A 25,706-nucleotide genomic window follows, 5' to 3' on the forward strand; every position below is an offset into this window, starting at 1 on the left:
TTCAGGAATGGGGTTCAATGAGCTTGAAATAGTGTATATATTGTCAGCTATAGGCAATGTGTTAGTTGATCTTGCTGAACTTTCTCTTTTTAAACTTTTTTTCTTAAAAGGAATACTCATTTGTAAGAGAGGCATATATTTTGAATAGGATAAAAGGAGGCATTGAGGTGGCACAGTAGATAGAGTGCTGGGTCTGGAGTCAAAAAGATTTATCTTTCTGAGTTCTAATCTGGTCTTACTAGCTGTGTGAACCCTGGCAAATCACTTGTTCCTGTTTGCTTCAGTTACCTCATTTGTAAAAGGAAGGAAATAGCAAACCACTCCAGTATCTTTTCCAAGAAAACCCCAAACAGCAACAAATGCTGTAAAAACAAAAGGCACATGTTAGTATGCTATAAGGTCATTCATTCATTCATATATTCAACATGATACCTGGAGCAAAAGCAGAGGAGACTTAAAAACTAATAATAGCTGTTGTTGATCCATTTCAGTTGTGTCCAATTCTTTCTGACTACATCTGGGGTTTTCTTAGCAAAGATACTAGAGTGGTTTGCCATTTCCTTCTGCCCCTCATTTTATAGATGAGGAAACTGAGGCAAACAGGGTTAAGTGACTTGCTCTGGGTCACAGAACTAGCAAGTGTCTGAGACCAATTTTGAATTCAGGGAGATGAGTTTTCTTGATTCTAATCCCAGTACTCTTATCCATTGCATCAAATCATTCATTCATTCATTCATTCATTCATTCATACATTAATTTATCATGATATCTGGAGCAGAACCTGAAGAGACTTAAAAGCAAAACATCTCACTTCTCAGCTCAGGCCTTATATTTAGTTAAGTATTTGACCAAGACATAGAATGCCAAATCTACTAACCTCTATTATAGCAAAAGGGCAATTCCTCCTTTTTACAGATAGGGATGTTAAATGATTTGTTCAGGGTCACATAGGTAGTTACTGAGGTGAAATTTGATTTTATATCCTCTAACTCCAGAGCCAATGCTTTTTTTTTGTCTTTCTCTTGTCTTTTTTGTCTTTCCCCTCTCCCCTTCTTATTTTTTTCTTGTCTCAATTGTCAGTTTCTCCTTTTTTTGTGACGTAGTAGGGTTAAAATGCCATTCCCAAGGACACTTAGCTAGTATCAAGTATCTGAGGTTGGATTTGAATTCAGATCCTCCTGACTCTAGGACCAGTGCTCTAACCAGTGTGTCACCTAGCTGCCTCTCATTTACCATTTTCTTAACACTTACATAGAACTCACACATCTCCTGCTGGGTGAGAACTATCTGCTAAATGAGCTTACATTCAGGTGTTAGTGATTGATAATAGTATTGGAATTGCCTTTCACCAGAGCATTTTTTTTTTAAAAGAAGAGACTGTCTAGGAAAGATAATACTTAAACAATGGACAGTCTCCTATTGATCAAATGTGATGTGTGTGGGTACTTGGAGTCAGAGAAGATGTTAAAACCAAAGATTTAGAACTAGAAAGGACCTCAGTGTCTAATTTCTTTTTACAGATGAGTAACTAAAGCACAGAGATATCAAATAATTTGTTTAACGTCATACAAATAGTGATAGAGGTGGAGTTTGACATGACATCCTCTGACTCCAGAGTCAGTGTTCTTCTCCTTACTTGATGTTTCCTTTCATCTTCTGGAGCAGGGAGCTTCACATTATACTACAGAAATGACCAAGGAGGGACAATATTGGTGAAGAAACAAAGGTGATCTGAGAAACTTAAATTTCCTCATTGCCAGAGGATTCAGTGTCCCCAGGAACAACAATTCCCCCCTCCTTTTTTTTCCTTCCTGGGAAGACTTATATGAATTGTTTTGCAGAGTGAAATAAGCAGAACCAGGAGAAAATTGTTCATCATGACAGCAATGCTGTAGCAATAATTGTATACCTTTCCCTTAGGGTGCCGAGGAGGTGCAGTGGATAGAGTGCTGGAGTCAGGAGGACCCAAGTTCAAATCTAGCCTCAGATATTTATTAGCTGTATGACCCTGAACAAATCATTTAATCCTGCTTTTCTCAGTTCCTCATCTGTAAAGTGAGAAGGAAATAGCAAACCACTTCAGTATCTTTGCCAAGAAAAATCTCAATCAGATTAAACATGACTGAAACAATAATACAGTATGCTTGAGAAGTACTCTTAATATAGAAATTGTTTACCAAACTAGTTACAATAAAATGTTTTTCTTTAGAATGTGTTGACTTTGTATATAAATTGCATTTTTTACAATCCCAGATCTGGATCAGTTTTATTACCATTTTAGTTAGGGAGCTGAAGTTGCTCAATGTGTGGATGGCTGCTTGCAAATCTGCATCCAATTTGATTAGCAAGTATTTCTGCACACAAATTGAACTGGCTATGGATTTGGGATACAGAGAAAAGCTTTTTAAGGCAGGAAAGGATTGGGGTTGAGTCACTGACTACTTGCTGTAAAGTCAACTTGCCAAAATTTGATTTCTGGAAGGTCAAGTTGACCAATTGTTACTTCTGGTTTATATTTATTCAACTCTCACTAAATCCTGGGTAAAAAAAGTCTTTTTTTTTTTTTTTTTTGCAAGGCAAAGGGGGTTTAAGTGGCTTGCCCAAGGCCACACAGCTAGGCAATTATTTAGTGTCTGAGGTCGGATTTGAAACTCGTACTCCTGACTCCAGGGCCGGTGCTCTATCCACTGCACCACCTAGCCGCCCCTGGGTAAGAAATTCTTAAGGTTTCTGTAGATGCTTTCTAAAAATGAATTAAAGAAGTAAAAGGGAGAAATATCATCCAAGGGAAGGATGGGTAATAGAAATTTAGCAGCAGTAGTCTCATTGAGGGGTTTGAGAAGTGTTGGAAGGAGTACCTGGGTTCAAATCCGGTCTCAGACACTTAATAATTGCCTAGCTGTGTGGCCTTGGGCAAGCCACTTAATCCCATTTGCCTTGCAAAAAAAAACCTAAAAAAAAGTGTTGGAAGGGGGTGGCTAGGTGGTGTAGAGGATAGAGCACTGGCCCTGGAGTCAGGAGTACCTGAGTTCAAATCTGGTCTCAGACAAGGCCTAGTTGTGTGGCCTTGAGCAAGCTACTTAACCCCATTGCCTTGCAAAAAACTAAAAAAAAAAATGTAAAAAAGGAGTGTTGGAAGGAGAACTCGGAAGTAGAGGAGGGAGAGAATTTATTTAAAGAGCAATAGAAAGTTCTAGGAGTAGAGGAAGAGAGAGACAGCATTTATCAAATATTTACTGGACCCACCATTTCCTGATAAATCAAGGGAGAAATGGAAGCAGTGTCAAATTTTATATTCTTAGACTCAAAGATCATTGCAGACAGCAACTGTAGTCACAAAATTAGAAGACACTTGCTTCTTGGAAGGAAAGCTATGTCAAATCTGATCAGCATGCTAAAAAAGCAGATATATCACTTGCATTCGTTTTTATAAGATTTTTCTCCCTTCCATCCTTTTCTCCCCATTCCCTAAGAAAGCAAGTAATCTGATAAAGGTTATACATACACAATCATTTTACACATATTTCTACATTAGTCATGTTGTGGGAGATGAATCAGAACAAAAGGAAAAATCATGAGAAGGAAAAACAAGAACAAATAAAAAATGAAAATAGTAGGCTTTGATCCATTTTCTGCATGTCAATGACATTTTGCATCTCAAGTCTTTTAGAATTGTCTTTAGTCTCTGTATTGCTGAGAAGAGATGTCTATCTTAGTTGGTCATCACACAATGTTGCTATTACTGTGTACAATGTTCTCCTGGTTCTGCTTACTTCACTCAGCATCAGTTCATGTAAGTTTTTCCCAGGTTTTTCTGAAATCTACCTGCTCATCATTTCTTATAGAACAATAATATTCCATTACATTCATGTACCATGACTTGTTCAGCCATTCCTTAATTGACAGACATCCCTTCAATTTCCATTTCTTTTTTTTTTTGTTTGTTTGTTTGTTTTGCAAGGCAATGGGGTTAAGTGGCTTGCTCAAGCCACACAGCTAGGTAATTATTAAGTGTCTGAGGCTGGATTTGAACTCAGGTACTCCTGACTCCAGGGCCAGTGCTCTATCCATTGTGCCACCTAGCTGCCCTTCCATTTCTTTACCATCCCAAAAAAGATCTGTTCAGATACATGACTTGCTGACAAAGATCAATTTAGCCAAAGCTGTGGTTTTTCCAGTAGCAATATGTGACTGTTGGACTATAAGGAAAGCTGGGTGTTGCAGAATCAGTTCTTTTGAATTATCATATAAGAGAAGACTTTTGAAAGTCTCTTGTACAGTGAGGAGATCAAATAAATCAATATTTAAATAATTTCAGACTACTCATTGGAAGGACAAATAATCAAAATGAGCCTTAGATATTTTGTCCCCATAATATGAAAACAAGATTCATTGGAAAAGAACCTAATGTTGGGAAATTGAAGGCAAAAGGAAAAGGGGATGGTAGAAGATGTCATGGAAGCAGTGAGCATTAACATGATAGACTTCAAGAGATAGTGGAAGATAGACCTTCATGAAGTCATGAAGAGCTGAACATGACTAAATGAATGAACAATGGCTATGTACCAAGCACTGCTAAGTCCTGAGGATACAAATACAAGGGGGATGGTCATTACCCTCAAGCAGTTTACATTCTAATGTGGAAAGATAACTCATAAAGTAAAACTCTAAGGGAGAAAGGTAGTTTGGAGCTGGTGCCCTGGAAAGGGGACTTGGTTCTTGGTAATATCAGGAGACAATCCACCCTACTGAGCCCAGTAGAATTTCTGGGCTGGAATCCAAGTTTCCTTGGGGAGGAAGTGTGATAGAACAATAGAAATGAGTCAATGATCCATTTATATATGATCCAAAGATTACTCATGGGAAATGTTAGGGACTGAAGAGAAAGGTAGGGAAATGTTCACTGAAGACTGTGGACACTAACTTGAGCTACTGTCTTAAAGATATCTAGGTGATAGTGGATAGAGAATTGGATCTTGAAGGAAGGGAGGGAGGGAGAAAGGAAAAAAAGGAAGGAAAAAAGAAAGATAAAAGTTCTTTATCACATAAGTACAATCAAATACATCTCCATGGTGAACACATCCCTCCAAAAAAGGATTTCTTTATCCCCCAATTGATATTTAATTTTATTTTTTCAGTTACATGTTGTGAAAGCTTTTTTTTAAACATTCACCTACATGCATATGCATATTTTTAAGTTACATAATTTCCTTCTATACTCCCTTCCCACCTTCCTCCCCCTCAGCAGTGAGCAGTCTGGTGAATATTGTATATACACATATGTGTTTAACATGGTCACAGATTATTAATTTTCTTTATGAGAAATTAGGATCAAGGGGAAAAGAAAAAAAACCATGAGATGCGAAAGAAAACACAAGAGAAATTTTAAAAAAGTGAATAGTGTTCACTCAGATTCTGTAGGTTTTTTTTTTGTTTTGCTTTCTTTTTCTTCTTCTGAATGTGGATAGTATTGTCCATAGCAGGCCTCCAAGCTCTCTGAACTGCTGGGGGGGGGGGGGGAGTTACATTCATCCATCAAGGTTGATCAACTCACAATGTTGTTGTTAATGAGTACAATGTTCTCTTGGTTTTACTCCCTTTGTTCAACATCAGTCCCTGTAATTCATTTCATCCTTCGTTAGAGTCCAACCATTCGTGGTTTCTTATTGAATAATAAAACTTGATAACATTCATATACCATAACTTGTTTAGCCATTCTCCAAATGATGGACTTTCCCTTAGTTTCCAATTGTTTGCCACTACAAAAAGAGCTACTATGAATATTTTGGAACATGTGGGACTTTTCTAATTTTTTATGAATTCTTCTGGAAATAGGCCTAGTATTGGTATTGCTGGGTAGGATCAGTTTTATTATTCTATGGGCATAGTTTCATATTGCTCTCCAGAATGGTTGGATCAGTTCATAACTCCACCAACAATGCATTAATGTCCCAGTCCTCCCATAATCTCTCCAACATTGATCATTTTCAATGATCAAAATTTAAAAAAATTCTATTTTGCATAGTAGTCCATTATCTCTGACATGTTTTAGGCAATTTCTTCTCTATTAATATGGAATAACATTGATTATTTAGTTGAGCATAGTTCTTAAATCTTTCAGAATTATTTCTTCTTAGAATTGGACTTTGAGTAAGAAAGGACTAAGTTCAAATTAATCCTTGGACACTTACTGCATGAACCTGGGCAAATCTTCTTCATATCTGCATCTGTAAAATATTATTATGGAGATAGTAAGAGCTAAGAAAGATAATATTTGCAAAGTACTTTGTAAATTCTTCTATTATGATTATGCTTATTAAGTTCCCAACTCAACTTCTGCTTGTTTGTGTATTATTTAAGGAAATATTATATATAGGAGTTACTTATTATTTCTAATGCTGTCATTTCCCTTCTTCCCTCCCTCAGATTGACCAGGACCAAGGAGGACTCCCCTGGTCATGGTGGTACCTTGCCCCCCAACTAGGCTTCTTGCCTCTTTCCTCCAGCGGGGAGCTCAGCAGACTAGCAAGTTTCAACTACACACAGGAACCCACTGTGCTGCCAAGGACTACTATGAGGTCTTGGTCTTGGGTGGTGGCAGTGGTGGGATCACCATGAGCTCCCGAATGAAGAGAAAAGTGGGGGCTAAAAATATAGCCATTATTGAACCTTGTGAGGTAAGTTGGGATTAGAATTTTAGGGTGTGCCCAGAGACAGAGCCATTGAAATCTGAACACAGACTAAAGTACATTTTTTCTCTCTATTCTTGAGGTTTTCCATCTTCTGGGGGGGGGGTGTTTATGTTTATTCTCATGTTTACTCTTATAACATTCAATTTACATCAATGTATGGCATGGAAACAATATAGAGACTGTCAGACAGCCTTGTGGGGGGGGAAGGAAGGGAGGAGAAGGGAAAAACTGTAGAATTCAGAGCCTTGCAAAAATGATGGATACATATTACTATTGTATATAATTGGAAAACAAATAAAATGTTAAAATAAAAAAAAGAATTTTAGGGTGTGAATGAATTATAGAACAAGAGAAGACTTTTGAAAGCCCCTTATTCAGTGAGATCAAATCAATCAATTCTTAAATAAATTAATTCACACTATTTGTTGGAAGGACAAATACTGAATACTTTGACCATATAATATGTACAGGACTCATTGGAAAAGTGTGTTAGGGGTGGTGCTGTAAAGCAGTGGTTTCTAAAGTCTTCATTCTTGAACCACATTGGTAAATAATTTTTGAGCATGCATTCCTAATATGAATTTATTTACTTAATTATCAAAAAGGATTTTATATGTAAAACCTTTGACAAACCTAAAATCCTACTAAATACTAGCTTTTATTTATAAATTATAGGCACATATGTAGATGAATGATTATGTAAATATAAAATATAGATAAAATGAACATTTAAAAAAATGTGATAAAGATGAAATAGTACTCATCAAATATGGAGCTACTGGAGTTTTTTGACTTCATGGTCAGACACGAGCATTAGGAAAATCATTATGACCCAAGTAAGAGGAATAAATTGGGGTAGGTAGAGACTTGAGACAGGAAGATGAATTATAAAGGCTAATGTATTAGTTGGGGGAAGAAGGGATGAGGGCTACAACTAGAGTGGTGACTGTCATAGTAGTGAGAAACAAACAGAGACGAGATATGTGGGGGTTGAAGTGATAAGATCTGAAAGCTAGTTGGATAATAATAGCTAATATTCATATAATATGTAATATGTGCCAGTCACTGTTCTATTAAATACTTTACAAATACTATCTTACTTGATCCTCACAGAAACTTGGGAGGTAGGTGTATTATTATCATTCACATTTTACAGATGGGGAAACTGAGACAGACAGAGGTTAAGTGATTTGCCCAAGGTCATACAGCTTTTAAGTATTTGAACTCACATCTTCCAATTTGAACTTGGGTCTTCCTAATTCCAGGCTTGATGTTTGATCCACTGCAACACCTAACTGCTTATTGTGTGGACGAGTGAGAGATCATAATTTATGCTGAGGTTTTTGAACCTGGGTAACTGGAAGGGAAGTGCAACCCTCAAAAGTAAAAGGAAAATTAGGAAAATGGGAGGGAGAGAAAATGAATTGAAATCTCCATTCAACCTATCTATATTGTTGTTCAGTCATTTTTCATTTATGTCTGAATCTTTGTGACCCCTTTTAAGGATTTTTTGGCAAAGATACTGGAGTAGTTTGTCATTTCCTTTTCCAGTTCATTTTACAGATGGAGAAATTGAAGCAAATAGGGTTAAGTGGGCTGCCTAGAGTCACAAGTTAGTCAGTTTCTGAGGGCCAGATTGGAACTCAGAAAGATGAGTATTCCTGACTCCACGCCTGGCATTTTTTTTTTTTTTTTAGTTTTTTGCAAGACAAATCAGCTTAAGTGGCTTGCCCAAGGCCACACAGCTAGCTAGGTAATTATTAAGTGTCTGAGGTTGGATTTGAACTCAGGTACTCCTGACTCCAGGGCTGGTGCTCTATCCACTGCACCACCTAGCCATCCCAGTGCCTGGCATTTTTAATACACTTTGCCACCTTGCTGCTCTCCATCCTATTCCTGCCAGAACTTGAATGTTTTCAATTCCAGGCCTAGTGCCTTACCTAGTTGCCTCTGGTGGTTTTGCAAAGGCAGTCTTAAGATGAAGTATGGGAAAGAGCAAAAAACAGATGACTGATTAATCTGATAATGAGGGGGATGCACTTGGTAAATTCCCTTACAGTCTAAGCATATTGAAAAGTTTAGATGGATTTCACAGTAGTTTTTGGATTTAAGGGAGAGAGAGAGACAGTCTACTGACTCATGCTCCCATGGAACTCAAGAAATTTTGTATTGAAATCAGGCAGCTAGGTAGCATAATCAATAAAATACTGTACTTGGAGTCAGTAAGACTTGAGACCTGATTCAGGTGATTACTAGTTGTGTGACCTTGGGGAAAATCACTTAATCTCTCTCATTCTCAAATAGAGTCTCAGGCTTCAAATAGGGTCAGGAAGAGTCAAACATAACTGATATGACTGAAAAACAATAAAATGAGGATAATAGTGCCTACCTTGTAGGGTTGTAGAAAGACTCAAATGAACTAATGTATGAAGTGCTGTATAAATGTTAGGTATTATTATCATAAAGAAACAAAGGTTATTGGGAAACTTATGACACCTTGGATTTATTTGTTCTGATTCTGGGATACTCAATAGTGTAAATAAGAGCCAACCAGCAGTTGGACAGCTCCTTCACTATAAGACCTTGATTGTGTGAATGATCAGATCCCTGCCTGTCTCTGCCTTGTCTCCTAGCACTTATCTCCTAGGATTGTTTGCTGTGAAGATCAAATACGATAAAATTTGAAAAGCATTTATCTTATTATTGTTATTTAAACTTATTTCTTTCTTTCCTTTTCCATTTCCTGCTAGAGGCTTAGCAATTAGAACTGTGTTCTGGGGTATTGGAATTTTTATGGCCTCTGACAGGTCTTACTGTTCTTCAGTAATGAAGGATTGAATTTAGCCCCTATTAGTTAAAATAGGAAGCTGCAGATGGCATGCTCTCTTTTCCAAGCAGTTGCACCCTAGGTGAATTCTGCTTTGCCTCACACCTACAATTTCCTGTGGCTGACTTCCCCAGAAGTGGCTTTTATAGAATCTTGAACTCTCCTTTTCCTTGCTCTCCCAAATCCCATGTGATTTGAGGACAGCATCTTTTGTAGTTTTTCCTGGTTTCTATTTTATACCACCTGCCCTAGGCACAAAAGTTGTTAGATTAGGCTCAGAGTACATCTCAGTTACATTAGGACAAGAAGGTTAATCAAACATCTTTTTTTTAAATATATAAAATTCTGAACTTAAAACATCAAATAAAAAAGAACATTTCTAGTATATTCATGCATATACAGAATATATTTACATATATTATATATACATATATGTGCATATGTTAAAATAGAATGACCCTGGGAATTCAGAAACTTTATTTTTTAATTTTTCATTTATTTATTTATTTTAGGTTTTTGCAAGGCATATGGGGTTAAGTGGCTTGCCCAAGGCTACACAGCTAGCTAATTATTTTAGTGTCTGAGACCGGATTTGAACCCAGGTACTCCTGACTCCAGGGCCAGTGCTTTATCCACTGTGCCACCTAGACGCCCCGAATTCAGAAACTTTAAAAGAGATATGACAAAATAGAATTAAGAATCTATTGTACCTATGAATTATCAATCAGAAATAAATCATGAGAATTTAAATCTGGATTGATATGATTTTTTTGGTGGCTAGGGTTGTACACATGAATGATTTTGACTTTTTTTTTTTAAAGCAACTCTTTTGTCTTTCTGGGGATTGACACCTGACCAGGCTTCCCTAATGATTTGAGAGAGTTGGGTACAGTTTTAGTGAAGAAAATGTAGTAATAATAGTAATAATAATGATATTATTTTCAATGTGCTTTATGTAAGTGATCTCATTACTAACCACTAGCATTTATATAGGATTTTAAAGTTTACAAGGCACTTTACATAGGATGTCTTATTTGGTCTTCACATCAACCCTGTGAAGTAGGTAAGGAAACTAATATTAAAAGACATTAATTAGTTTCCCCAGGGTCCCACAGCTAGGCCAGCATTTGAGGCAAGTTTTGAATTCAGATCTTCCTGGCTTTATATCCAGAGCTTAGTCCACCACATTTAGCTGTCACAAAGAGAAAAAGAAGGAATGGAATAAATAAGTGATAACTATTAGGAGGTAAGATCAACTAGAAATATTAATGCATGTTAAGAATTTCTAAGAATTTTAGTGAAATGTTTCCAATTAAACTTTTTAAAGGGGTGCTGGGTACAATTTTTTTAAAATTTTCTGAATGACAGTGATTTCTTGAGACAAGCCATTTAGATGATTGAGGAAGATTATAAGAGAGGTAGATTGAAGGCAATAAAATGTCCCATTCTTATTTCTGTTGTGACTGGATAGAACAGGTGAGGAGGCTAGGAAATAAATATTCCTTGTGCAATTTAGGAGTCACTGATTGGTAGGTACTTGTGATCCAATAAGAACAAGTGAGATATTTTCTTATATTTTCTTTTAAATATGTTTTAATTTTTTCCTCTTTCAAATAGAATGACCATAGAATATCTATGTCAGCAGTGTTGTAGGCCTCCTTTTTGCCCTTCACTCTATAATGAGACCAGAAATTTGGATGATGTAGTGCCACCATTTACTGGAGATGGCAATGGGACTCCAGGGATTAACTTTGATAATTGACTATGAAGCATCAGGGAATCTTTAAGGAACTTATTAAACTATATGAGAAGAGGGGACTGTGGTTTTTATTTAACTTGTGTATTCTTCTTGGAATGATGTTCTGCATATAGTCTTGGATATTTGAATAGCGTTATTTGGGGTTTAGAATAATCAGAAGTCAATTCTGTCTGATTCTTGACTCCCAGCCAACCTTTCATTTCTTGGTTCTCTTTGCTCTTCTCTTTGTACCTATTGCTGGTGACTGAAGTATTATTGATGTAAAAGTGGGTTTGAAATAAGAAACTCTTTACTTCCAATAAATGGAGGTAGCAGATTCTTCAATTTCACAACCCCAGCTTCTGTCCATTGTTTGTCACAATGATCTTAACAAAGAATTACAAAATGTACCTTAGGGACTGCAGGCTCACAAATTAATAGTTTTTTGATATTGGGAAACAGTTCTCTGTTGTTAGGAGGTAAGCAATTAAACCTTTGGAATAGTTTTGGGACTAAATGAGGATGTCCTAGAATATGTATTAATAATAAAGAGACTCTAGGGAAGAGTTCATAGCCACTCCATGGTATTATTTATAGTCCTTGACTGGTTCTAAGGCCTCTGGGATCTGAAAGTTGGAAGAATCCTGATTTGAACTAGATCTCTTGGGAATCTTTTCCTTCTTCCTTAAAGTGCTTTCTTCCCTTTAGCAACTCTGTATGAAATATCTCTAGGCAGTGTGATGAGCAATATATAGGGACATATTGTCTTGAAGACATGAAGATCTGAATTCTTGAAACCTCATAGTTTTTTTCTGATAAATAAATTGTGGCACAGACAAGTGAAATGATCTACCTAAAGTCTCATAATTAATAAATTCAGAACCAGCTTGAATTTAGGCCTTCTACTTCCAAGGTCTTTCCACTCTAAGAGAGTAATTTGGGCCTGGTGATGGAATGTTTCTAAGAACCATCCTAGACCAATTTGAAAAGGCTCTTCACCAGAAAGTTAATTACCAGGGGATGGATTTTTTGGGGACCACAACAGTTCATGAATTCATCTGCTAAGTGATGGAAAGTCTCAGATCTACAGTGGAGAGAATATCCATAGTGATGAAATCACAGAGCTCTTGAAATATTGCTATATCAGGGAACCACTCATGGTTGTTCTGTTGTGACTGTATGATAGGGAGAGTGACCATCTTTCAGGACACAATACCTAGGGAATCCTATAGGACCAAACCTCCAAGAAATTTCTCTTGTGACTCATTCAAAAGAGTAGTAATTTGTGCAAGGGGTTCTCCTTCCCCCTATCCCTCTGGAGAAACTACATTGAGAGGAATTCTTAAATGTTTTGTTTTTTTAGAATCATTTTTACCAGCCTCTATGGACACTGGTGGGTGCTGGTGCCAAAAAACTGGTATCATCCAGCCGTTCCATGGCAAGTGTTATTCCATCAGGAGTAGAGTGGATCAAATCCAGAGTGAGAGAGTTGGATCCAGACAGCAACTGCGTCCGCATTGATGATGAGAGAGAGGTAACATCCCTTTAAGGTCTTTGTCTAGCTTGTTTTTGTGTTCTAGGATAATCTTCCTTTCATAGGTCTGCTCACGTTATTTCCCTGCTCAAGAATCTGAAATGGCTCTCTATTGCTTTCTGCATAAAGTTCAGACTCTTTTGTCCAGTAATCCAAAAAATCCTCCACAATCTGACATTATCCTACTTTTCCAGACTCAGATCATACTGTTCCTCTTTATGCCCTAACTTTAGGATACTCATCTTCTAATTGTTCCCTTTTCAGGAACTTTCCCTTTCAGGGTACTTTTCAATCTCCACACCTTTGTTCACATAGTTTCCTGTATTTGGAAGGTGTTTTTTCTCCCTCTTTGCCTGTTGAATCTTATCCTTTTTTTCTCTCCCAACTCTTTAAAGCCCAGTTCAAATGTCACTTTCTCCCAGGAAGCCTTCCTAGATTCTCCTTTGTCAGCATGACATCCCTCTTGGACCTCATTTTGATTCTTCTTTTTTTTTTTTTTTTAGCTTTTTTTTTGCAAGGCAAATGGCGTTAAGTGGCTTGGCCAAAGCCACACAGCTAGGTAATTATTAAGTGTCTGAGGTCAGATTTGAACTCAGGTACTCCTGACTCTGGAGCCAGTGCTCTATCCACTGTGCCACCTAGCTGCCCCCTCACTTTGATTCTTAAATGTAATTATCATGTAATCTTGTGTGTTATCATTATCTGTATTTTTGTTTTATTTCCCTAATAGAAAATGGTAATCTCCAGAAGATTAGAAAGTATGTACCATGTGTATTTTTTATCTCCCTCTATCTAGCATAGTATTTTATATAGATTAAGTGAACAACTAATGATTATGTAATGCTTATTGCCATTTAAAAAGAAAAGATGATTTCTCCAGTGCAGACATTGAGTGTGTGTGTGTGTGTGTGTGTGTGTGTGTGTATGTGTCTGTGTCTGTGTCTCTCTGTGTGTGTATGTGTCTGTGTGTGTGTGTTTATATACACATGCTTAGTGATCTGATTGGTGACAATGAATAGAGAACAAGAATGATAATGGGGTGTAAATAGTCAATTTTTCCATTTAATTAGTCTGAATACTAGATCCTTAAAGTATCAGCATTTCCCAGCCCAGGAAAAAGGATAAAGGAAAGAGTCACCTCTTTAAAAAGCAAGGTGACTAAGATAGCTTTAAGAGCATTTTGTGGGGCAGCTAGGTGGTATAGTGAATAGAGCCCCGGCCCTGGAGTCAGGAGAACCTGAGTTCAAATCTGGTCTCAGATACTTAATAATTACCTAACTGTGTGACCTTGGGCAAGTCACTTAATCTCATTGGCTTGCAAAAACCAAAAGAAAAAAAAAAGAACATTGTGTCTAGGCCTCCCAGAATTAGGCTCCCTTATCCAAAGATGTCATTCATGTTGTGTATGTGAATTCTTTAAAGCTACAGATAGTTTAAAACTCTGCTGCATTTTTTCAGATTTTCATGTTAGAGCCAAGACTCCAGGTCTTGACTCCAAATTCAGTGTCCTTTCCACATATTTTCAGATCCATCTGGCTTTATCTTTATCTACTCATTATCTCTTATGTTCCTAAAAGCAGGTTATTTCTAATGGACTGATCCTAAAAAGCTCCCATTTTAAATTTTGTTTTATTTTTTACTTTTTGATTTTTTTCAAGGCAATGGGGTTAAGTGACTTGTCCAAGGTCACACAGTTAAGCAAGCATTAAGTGTCTGAGGCCAAATTTGAACTCAACTCTTGACTCTAGTTCTCTGTCAACTGTGCCACCTAGCTGTCCCCATTTTAAAACAGCATTCATCTCATTCACTTTGGAAAATAGCATAGTTATTTACTTTCAGAGACCAGAATATCATTTAACTTTTCTTATCTAGACTTCTCAAAGGTCTTATCAATTCTTTGATTCTTCAACTTCCTGTCTTGATTTATTCAATATACTTGCTTCTTCCAACTCATGTTTATAGTGTTTTTCTAAACAACTGTTTTCTTTCTCTCTAGATACTTTCTCAACTTCCTTCAGTCACCTTTTTTCTAAGTAGATTTTTTGCTTATCCATTTATTTTGTATGGCATTCTCCTTATGCTTTTTGACATCAGAGACCTTTTGTTCTGTTTCTATCAATCTCTTTGGGTCAATATAAAATGACCACTCCAAAACCCCCATTTCCACCAGTATAATTAAGATAAATTTTTTGTCCTCAATGGAAAAGGGATATAATTGGAATGGTATTTATAGCAGGGCAATGTTAACCATCACCCAAACATTATTAAATAGAAACAGATAATTTGTTACTTAATTTATCTGTGATGTTGCTTAAATTACTATGATGATCCAACTCAGAGATTACCTATCTATAAGGAGGTCTGTATGCAAATACATTGTCTGTCTGTCTGTCTGTCTATCTATCTTTCTGTCTGTCTATCCTAGCATTCTGCAGAGAGATTTTTGTCTTCTGGGATAAGGTAAAGTGCAACCCAATTCCAAGGGTGCTATATTTTACTTATTTTGTGCTAAAGTTATATTCTATTTTATGTTGTAGATTTCTTATAAATATCTCATTATCGCCCTTGGAATCAAGCTGGAATTTGAGAAGGTACGTCTTAAATGATTTCTCTGTTACTAGGTTTCATTTATGTTTGAAGACTAATGTTGTATGTTGATGCTCTGTCCCAGGCAAGATTTTTAGAATTCCCATCTGGCTATAATTGAAAATATCCAGATTTTTATCACCCATTTAAAATGAGTCATCTTGAAATTTCATCAATGAAAACAAATATGTTCTAACTTTTGAATTTAGCTAGCAACTGACTTTATGCTTTTTACAATAGCACTTTCATAAAACAGTCCTTTCCAATCCAAAAAATAATGAGTTTTTTTTGGTTTGTTTTTGGAAGGCAGTGGGGTTAAGTGACTTGCCCATGGTCATACAGCTAGGTAATTTTTTTTAAGCGTCTGAGGTTGGATTTGAACTCAGGTCCTCCTGACCTCTGGGTCAGTGCTCTATACACTTTGCCTACTAGCTGCCCTGAAATATGAGTTTTTGAATGGAAATGAATAATCACATTATGGGTGAAATTTTTCTTCAGGTATTGGATTCAGGAGGGAGAGGCATAACAAACATTTCCCTAAATAGAAGTAGGATCTAGTTTTTGCCTAGTAGGGGAACTGAAGATTGAGAAATTTGTTTTTGGTAACAAAATGATTACTCAAAAACACAATTCCTACCTAAGTATTTATTTACACTTCTCTTTAAAATTAACTTAAAGAACTGGGGAAGGGGTACATTGAAGGGTTGCCTTTGAATTATAATGGAAAGAATTCTATATTTGGAATCAGAAAATCTAAGCCCAAATTCTAATTCTGTCTCTTACCAACTGTGTGACCTTGGACAATTCACTGTATCATTGCAAACAGACTCTAGAGGAACATTACCACTGTCAAGGGAAAAGTACCAAGAGAATACAGAGATACTGGAGAGAGGTCCACGTCAACTTTGTAGTAAATGGGTTTTATTGGGGAAGCTTACTCACAAGATCTGATCTAGGTGATGGTAGTACAGTGGCAGACCTCTGCACCACAGTTAGGCCAGGTCAGTTATTATATAGAAAGAGAACCAAAAGACAGTGCCAAGAGATGGCTCATAGTCACACAGTCACCTGTAAATTTTCCCATTGGATCTGTTTTACTATTTATAATAACTTTGATGCTGTGGGTCACATTCTCAGGTTCTTGTTCCCATTTCTTCTGGCCTTAATTTCCTTATCTATAAAATGAGATGGTTAGGTTTTTTGCATCTCTAAATTCCCTCTAAGTTCTAAATCTATGATCCTAGTAAAGATGGAAATATTACGTGATTAAAGTTTATTCTTTCCTGTTGTATAAAGTAAGATACATTTTAAGGTGGATTTTGGTAAGAAAGGCATTGTATTATAGAAGGTTCTGGGTTCAATTCCTTCTTCTGTGAACTGGGTAGTTTTGGGAATGCTTCACAGTCTCACAGTATACCAGGCAAGCATTCCTCTAAAGAAACTGTATCTTCAAACTAAACAATATAAAACATAAATTCAGTGAGTTCTAGAGTGTTCAGAGGAGAGTAGCCAGGACCCTGAAGGGCTTTGTCTTCAAGCCAAGGAGATAAGTTGAGGAGACTTAGGGGAATAAACACAAATTGTTTTCAAGTATTTGAATGGCTATTGCTAACAAGAGATTAGGTTCATTCAGATGGGTCCCAGATGGCAGAATGAAGAACAATGGGTAGAATTACATAGAAGTATATTTTATGAAAAAAATATTAATAGCCATTAGAGAAATCTAAAAATCATATGAACTCCACCAGGAGGTATAGTGGCTTTGAATCCTTTCACTATAGTCATTAAAATAAAGACTGGATGATCACTTACCATGTATATCATTGGAAAGAATTCTTTACAAGAATAGGTTGTACTAGATGGCTTCTCAAATCCCTTACAAGCTGAGGTCCTAGATTCTATGATTCTGGGAAACACTGTTACTTCCAAGGAGTTTTTCAGGAACCTGCCATACCAATAATTGTGTTATACAACTGTACCGTAATAACTCAGAAAAAGCTGCAGGATGTGGCCAAGTCAATAATTTCATTTCTTTGGGTTTACAGATGATATCTAAGAAGTATGGTTGTTACTATACAGTAACATGATTCTCATTATTTGCCTTTCCAGTGCTTGTTGGACCCAAGAACCTGGGATACAGTCTTTGAATTTTCAGAGTAGCTATGAATCAGAAGGGAGGTTTGCTTAAATGTGTTTATAGTTTTGGAATAGGGATCATTTTTCTCATGTAAACTGCCCAAGGGTGGAGTTTGCATTCTAACACTAAGCAAAGTCACACTCCCCAAAGAATAGCTATTGGAGAATGGTGTTGGGCACTACGTCTTTGATAGTTTTCTCTGAAAAACTCCGTTCAGCTGTTGGTTCTGCCAAAAGACTGTTAGCTCTCAAAGTATCAGTGATTTGATCCTAAAAAAGAAGCCTGCCATCAATACTTATCCATCTACCATCTTTGGAAACAAGATCAAAAAGGAGAAAAATTCTTCAAAGATTGGAAGAAGCTAATTGCAATTATATTTATATCTGGCAAAACATTTAGCATGAGATTGTTGACCTGAATAAATGTGTTGATCCCTTTTTCTGTTTGTAGTACAGTGCATAAGGAGGTTCAAGTTTTAATTCATTTTTATTAAGAATTTTTAAAAATAGGAAAAAGGACCCATCTGTGTATGCAATACATGTCTATACACAAATCACATACACATACATATAGACATGTTCACTATATACACATACATACATGAATGACTAGAAATGTGCCTGGCATACTTCTAGGAAAAAACTGGGGAGATTTGCATGAACTAAGACAAAATGAAGTGAGCAAAAATAAAATAATTTATGCAATGACAACAATATTGTAGAGAAAAACAACTTAAAAAACTTGAGAACTTTGACGGGTGCAATGATAAATCATTTCAAAGGACTGAATATAAAGAATACTGCTCCTCTCCTCTCAATGACATAATGAACTTGCAGTCAAAGAGACATATATTTCCAGGCATGGACAATGTGGGAATTTGTTTTGCTGAACTATGTATGTTTATGATGAAGGTCTTTAGGTTTATTTGTTTTTTTTTTTTTTTTGTAGCTAGGGCAGTGTTATAAATGCAAGTTAAAAGCAATTAATTAGAAAGATGGACTTGATGACACAGGACTAGAAAGATTAGTAGTAATCTTGCTGTGGAGTAAATTGACTAAATACAAGTTTGTAATCACTAATATTATTTTCTTTTAATCAAAGAAGAGAAAGAGATCAGTGGATACACCCAAGCTGTTATCTCACTGATTTATATCATAGTTTGGCAATGAGACTTAACAGCATAATTACTGTGACCCTGAGTGCTTAATGTACTGCTTCCTAATGGTTTCTAAATTGTCACTAACAAGAGAAGCAATATATCACAAAATGTCAAACAAGTCTAAGGGATTCATTATTAAGTTTCTGCAGGATAACAATAAGGGACTATATAAAATTTCAAATGTTGGAAAGACTTCAAGTATGGTTTTGGCAACTGATTATATTTGCCAGCACATTGTTGCTCATTGCCAGTGGGCTGGCTCCTTGGGAATGAATTCTTTGGCTGAAAATTGCAATGTAGCCTACAGTCTTATGTGGTTCTTTCTGTTTCTTCACTGTTGGTGGCAGTCATAAAAAAGAGAGCGAAACATTGGTGTTAAGACTCGCAGATTTTAGGCTATCTATAACTATTGATTTAACTGTTGAAACTCTAAACATGGGTTTTTTAGCTTTTTCTTGATTGTTTAGACTTAAGAAAGTGATGGATAAAATGTTAAAAATAGTTTAAACTTAAAAGTGTGCTTTGCATACTTTTATTTTCCCCTGGAGAACTGATTGATTTGCCAGCATATTCCTTCATAGGGCATATATGGACCTTGTAACTTCTTTCTTTATTCTCAGGCTCTTTTGACTAAGGAATAGTTGAGCCAACCTACAATTGGCAACAGTGGAGCAGAAAAGGAGTTGGCAGCTTTCAGAGATTTGGTGTACAGCACTGCATTTGCTCACAAACATTAAGGCTGGTTAGATGAAAAAGGTGGGGAAATATAGATGCTGCTAAATGAAAAATGAGAATTCCACAGGGTTTACCAGAAGTATAGTTCATCCATTTCTAAGAAAGCAGAATTAAATTCCATAAAAAGTAAAAGTGAAGCCTTGAGAGATGCAAGATTCTTTGTCCTTGTAGATTAAAGAGTGATCTTGAAATACATGGAACAGAGAATTTTGAAGGGAAAATTGACAATTTTATTTTATTCATTTTTTGAAGTGTTAATTACCAACAATAAAAGGTTTAATTTGATTCAACCAATTAGAGTATATACATATATATGCATACACATCCATACATATATACTCAAATAAAGATATATCCACATATTACACGTATACAAACACAGAACATACTAATTTTGGCTGTCGCTTTTATTTTCAGTATTATCACCCACAATTTCTCTTGTTCCTAATTCAGTTAGAAGTTGTTTCATGTGGTCTTCCCTGATAAGGAAAGCCTACATGTTATGCCTATTTTTATATAAATCTTAGATTATATTTATTTCCTGTTTTTATTTGCAACTATCTTATTAAGACCAAGAAGGCAGGTTATTAGTCATCTGTGAGGTTGGAAAAGGCTCCCTTAACTGGTAGATTCCCTTCAGTCTTTTGATTTGTCTAATACATTGCTCTTTAACCTCTACATATGGTATATGTGTGCCTATAGACATAAAATACATATATACACATATACTTATGTGTATATATGTACGCGTTGTGGGATTTAGAATCTGGCGTATCTTGTAGTTAATTAAAACTCATTATTTGTTGTAAGATTTAGAAAATTGACAATTTAAAAAAAGATAGTGGAATTATTTTTTTTTTGAAAGGTAACTGGGGTTAAGTGACTTACCCTGGGTCACTCAAATAGGTTGTATTTGAACTCAGATCCTACTTCAGAGCCATTCTTTTTTTTTTTTTTTGCAAGGCAAATGGGGTTAAGTGGCTTGCCCAAGGCTACACAGCTAGGCAATTATTAAGTGTCTGAGATTGGATTTGAACCCAGGTACTCCTGACTCCAAGGCCGGTGCTTTATCCACTACGCCACCTAGCTGCCCCTCTCTAGAGCCATTCTAACCACTACACCACCCACCTGCCTCTTCGAAAATTATAACAGAAAGGGTTATGTGCTGCACAGACTTTATAATTTGGTTGACTCTGATCGTCCCCACGTTTACTCTGTTTTAAGTCTTTAAATGAGAATTTAATATACTTATAACCCAAGATTATAACCTACAATAAATATGCTTATAACCTAAGAGATACACAATTACATATATACATATGTATGAAGGAAAACATCAGCATTGATAAAGAAAAGGAAAGGAAAGAGATAAAAAAAAGTTACCCAAACAAGAAGTCTCCAATACCTGGATATCTGACTGCCTGGGGAAGTCGAGTCACAGCACACAGCCTCCAGGGTCTCGGTTGGGAAAGTCCCTTTGGCAGAGCATGCTTTCTGAAGGGGTGATTTCCAAAACCCACTTTCCCAAGTAAGATCTTTATAGTGCTCACACAAAAGTGGCACAGGTCCAAGGGTTTACAAGATTGAACTCAGTGATCTGGGGTTTTGGCCAAAACACCCTCAGATCCTGAGGACAATCACTTTCTCCAGGTGTCTTGAGGTAAACACTCAGGGATGAGCCAAGTCCCCAGGTGTGGACCCCAAAACATATTTACTAGGAATGTTCCCCAGTACTTCCTGCCTCAGAACATGCCTTGATCAATCATGCTTTGGTACATTGTGCTTGGGAAGTTCCTTCTCCTTGGACCATGATGACTGATGGGAAAGTTCTCAACTTAATCCTTCACCCTTCAAAAATGGTATTAGAAGTAAACTTTGGGGGAAACGTGCGACTTTAGAACAAAGAGCCTGGGCTGAAAGTCAAAATTTTATTTCTAGGCCTAGTTCTGTCACTGCTCAAACTTTGTTTCTGATTAAAAAACAAGTTTCCTCTGTTGTAAAATTGGTTTACAATCACTCTTAAGGCAGTATGGGAGAGTAAGTCAGTAAAACCTGTATTCAAATTAAACATCAAATGCTAATTGGTAATATGACCCTGATTAAGTCAATAAGGGTTGATACAGACTGGAGTTGGGTCACTGAAAAAGGAGAATTTCCTTCCCTGGAAATCCTTAAAGATAATAGAACTGCATATAGTAGAGACTTTATATGGTGACAGGAAAGTGGATCCAAATAGTCTTTGAGGGAGGGGAGAACTTTTCCAAACCTATGATTGTACTGCTCAGAGTGTTGATCCATTTCTGACTGGGAGGAAGACCACTCATGTTCCATAATTTAATATGCTGCATTTTACTTGGACCCAGGAACTTTTTAGAGGATATTTAAGATAGGGGTCAACTCTGATTTGTCACTGCCCAGCAAGGGCATGATGACACAGAATTATTCTAAATGGAAAAACAGATATCTGAATGAGTTCTTATCAAGTCTGTGTATCTGTGTACTTCTTTCAGGGAAGCAACTGGTTCTATTTTATCAAAACGAACAGTGCAATGTTTTTTTTTTTTGCTGGATCTCTTGTGTTTTGACAAAGAAGTTGAGCTTGGTCCAGAGGTAGCATAGATTTTCAGGCTCAGATAATCTGAGATTACATTCATTCAGCTCTGGTCTTCCAGTATGACACAGCCAGGTTTTAGGATCTCTCTTACTTAATTTTGACCTTGCCAAAGTACTGACCTGCTGCCATTGCTTTTTTTGCTGAATTCCCCAAATCTTCATCTTCACCAAGGTTATTTTCTCCCTACCCTTTATGTATATATTCCTCATCCCTGTTTTTCCCTTTCTTGCTTTGAAAATTGGAATCAAATGAACACTTGTCATCACCTCTGAGAAGAGGACAAATCCATGCATGGTCTACTGGTGCGCTTATCTCTGACCAAATCATCCTTCCCTGGTTGCCACTCCATTAGGTGTATTTTGGGCAGATTCTGTTTATAACCCTAGCACTTAGTACAGTGCTGCCATACATAGGGCATCAATGCATGCCCTACCAACCCCCCCCTTTTTTTTGAGCCAAAAAGGGTTAAGTGAATTGCCCATGATCACACTAGCTAGTATCAAGTGCCTAAGAACTCAGGCCTTCCTGATTCTAGAACTGTATTCTATCCACTCTGCCACCTAGCTATCTATTATTGCTTTTTTTGGCAAGGCAAAGGGGTTAAGTGACTTGCCCAAGGTCACACAGCTTATATGTATCAAGACCCCGAGGCTGGATTTGAACTCAGGTCCTCGACTCCAGGGCCAGTGTTCTATCCACTGCACCACCCAACTGCATCCTGCATGTCTTTTTAATTAATTGCTTCATTGAAAATAAGGAAGAAATGCAATTTCAAAATTATTTGTTGTTCATCCTTCATTCCCAAAGAGGACCAATGATAACATGAAGTTGATATCTTGACTTGCACATGAATTGCCTTTAAGTGAGGTAGAGCTGCTCAAAAGTCATCAGCTCACTCTCTCCTCCAAAGTAATCAGAGTTCAATGGTAGAAGGAAAGTCAAGATGACTGGTGGTGGCCCAGAATGAAGTGGGCAATTTTCATCTTTTTAAAATTAAAGTCTTTCCTTAGTCTCAGTTTGTCTGAGGCAGATATGGTGTAATGTGTGTATGCTCAAACTTGAAAGCATCCTTGTTTCAAAGTGGTAATGTTTTTACTTTCTTTGTCTAATTTGTTTCAGATCAAAGGTTTGCCTGAAGGTTTTAGATACCCTAAAATAGGGTCTAATTATTCTGTTAGAACTGTAGAGAAAACATGGAAGGCTCTGCAGGGCTTCAAGGAAGGCAATGCCATCTTCACTTTCCCAAATACTCCAATTAAATGTGCAGGGGCTCCTCAGAAGATCATGTACTTGTCAGATGCCTACATGAGGAAGGTATGTTTCATTTCCAAGGTTGAGCGAGTGACTTGAGTTCAATGACTGCCACTGAACTTTTTCTCTCTTTCTTTGTCTTTCTCTGATTCTCTCTCTCTCTCTCTCTCTCTCTCTCTCTCTCTCTCTCTCTCTCTCTCTCTCTCTCTCTCTCTCTCTCTCTCTCTCTCCAGGAATCCTTTAAACTTTTGGAGATGTTTAATAGATACATTCAACTTTGATTTCTCACTACCCAGCAAGGAGAGACTTTGAGTTCACTATTCTAAAGGAAAAAATAGACATTACAAGATTTATTATGGATATAATGTGTAATCCTTTCAGGAGTCATTTGTATATTATTTTAAAAAATTTTATGAATTAAAAAATTGTGAATAATATTTCCATATACAAAAGACAGTAAAAGATGATTATATGGGAATTGTGAATATGTCATAGATCGATAATTTAAAAAATACATCATTTGTTGTGGAATTTGTATTTTATTTTATTTTTCATTTTTATTTTTTTGCAAGGTGATGGGGTTAAGTGGCTTGCCCAAGGTCACACAGCTAGGTAATTATTTAGTGTCTGAGGCCGGATTTGAACTCAGTTACTCCTGACTCCAGAGCCCATACTCTATCTACTGTGCCACCTAGCTGCCCTGGAATTTGTATTTTAAAAGAGATCTGAGAGAGCAATGGATAATACAAAGGAATGTATTTCAAAAAGTTGAATTTCTTCTCAAAGGCACATATAATTATACATTTTCCCAAAGCTAGGTCTTGTCTATGAATAAAAGTTTACCTGCAATTGTCGGCATGGTACTTGCTGACTAAGTAGCTTCTTGACACAGTGCATAGAGTGGAACCTGGCATCAGGAGGACCTGAGTTCTAATCCTGTATCAAACATTAGCTAGCTATGTAATTCAGGAGAAGTCACTTAACATCTCTATGTTTCAGTTTCCTTATTTCTAAATTTGAGATGTTAATTCATCTCCCAGGGTTGTTTTGAGGATTGAATGACTTAGCAAATGTAAAGTACTTTGCAAACCTTAAGGCATATATAAATGAGAGTTATTTTTCTTGGCACCAAGTATGGCTTATGATTTTAGAAAGGGGGTGATGGTGTATGTGTGAGAGGCCTTTGACTTGGCTTGGGTTGAGTTTGGATTTCCAAACAGCCTATATGTAGTTCCACTACCCATTTTGAGATTGTATTCATTCTTCTTAACATCTTACACTGTTTTAAATTCTAACCAATGGGGGCAGCTAGGTGGTGTAGTGGATAAAGCACCAGCCTTGGAGTCAGGAGTAGCTGGGTTCAAATCCGGTCTCAGACACTTAATAATTACCTAGCTGTGTGGCCTTGGGCAAGCCACTTAACCCCGTTTGCCTTGCAAAAACCTAAAAAACAAAACAAAACAAAATAAATTCTAGCCAATGCTAAAATGATTTATCATTCCCTAGCACTGGACATTTCCAGTTCAAACTTTCAACTGTTGTGTCTTTACCTTTGACTCTCTCCCATGTTCTTACTTGGCTACTATATTGTTGGCAGTAGAAAGTTATCACACTTTTCAAAGTATAAGGGTAATAATTTCTGAGAAAACTAGACTTCTACAAAGGAAGAATCCAATTCACTCTTGGTAGTTATTGATGCCTTATGCTTCCTTCTCTGCTATTTTTTTTCTCTAGACAGGAAAGCGAGACAAAGCCAATATAATTTTCAACACTTCCCTGGGAGTTATTTTTGGGGTTAAGAAATATGCAGAAGCCTTAGAAGAAATTATCAAGGCCAGGGACCTCAAAGTGAACTATCGGCAAAACCTTATTGAAGTTCGGCCAGAAAAAAATGAGGCTGTGTTTGAGAATTTGGATAAGCCTGGAGAGACTCAAGTGATTTCGGTGAGTAGTCCCTATCACTCTAGAGGCTCTGATAGAGTCTTCTCTTTAGCCAGATCTAGTGTTAAAGAAGTCCTGAATTCATAAGGCAAGAGCCTTAGAGAATTACTATGTGACTCTGAGTACATGTTGAGTTTAAGATATCTATTGTACATCTAGTTGGAGATGGGAAGTTGGAGATGCAAGATTAGAGATCAGAATGAAGTTTAGGGCAAAGGTAAGCAGACTTGAGAATCACCAACATAAAAATGATAGTTGAATCCATGGGAACTTATAAAGATCAACAGTAAAATAGTATAGACAGGGAAGAGAAGAAGGCCCAGAATAGAGCCCAGTAGGACATTCATGTCAATCTTTTACCCTGAAAAGGTCTATTAAGTAGCCCTTTAATAGATTAGGGGCATGTATGATATCAATTATTATTAATGATTATATTATTATTATTATTATTATTATTATTATTATTATTACATGCTCTAGTTCCTCATTGTC

At 36.7% G+C, this 25,706-nt stretch overlaps 1 protein-coding gene across 6 annotated transcripts in view; it reads left to right on the top strand.

Moving 5' to 3' along the window:
• SQOR (sulfide quinone oxidoreductase) overlaps positions 1-25,706 on the top strand; it is an 83,880-nt gene that overhangs the window by 37,884 nt on the left and 20,290 nt on the right. For all 6 annotated transcript variants that reach the window (XM_074235340.1, XM_074235338.1, XM_074235341.1 and 3 more), the window contains 5 exons: positions 6,427-6,677; positions 12,621-12,791; positions 15,329-15,382; positions 23,142-23,336; positions 25,008-25,217. In XM_074235340.1, coding sequence (XP_074091441.1) covers positions 6,459-6,677; positions 12,621-12,791; positions 15,329-15,382; positions 23,142-23,336; positions 25,008-25,217 — 849 coding nt within the window. In that variant the 5' untranslated portion in view covers positions 6,427-6,458. The remainder of the gene's footprint in view (positions 1-6,426; positions 6,678-12,620; positions 12,792-15,328; positions 15,383-23,141; positions 23,337-25,007; positions 25,218-25,706) is intronic.

The sequence above is a fragment of the Macrotis lagotis genome, chromosome 4, assembly GCF_037893015.1.
Source record: "Macrotis lagotis isolate mMagLag1 chromosome 4, bilby.v1.9.chrom.fasta, whole genome shotgun sequence".
Lineage (NCBI taxonomy): Eukaryota > Metazoa > Chordata > Mammalia > Peramelemorphia > Peramelidae > Macrotis > Macrotis lagotis.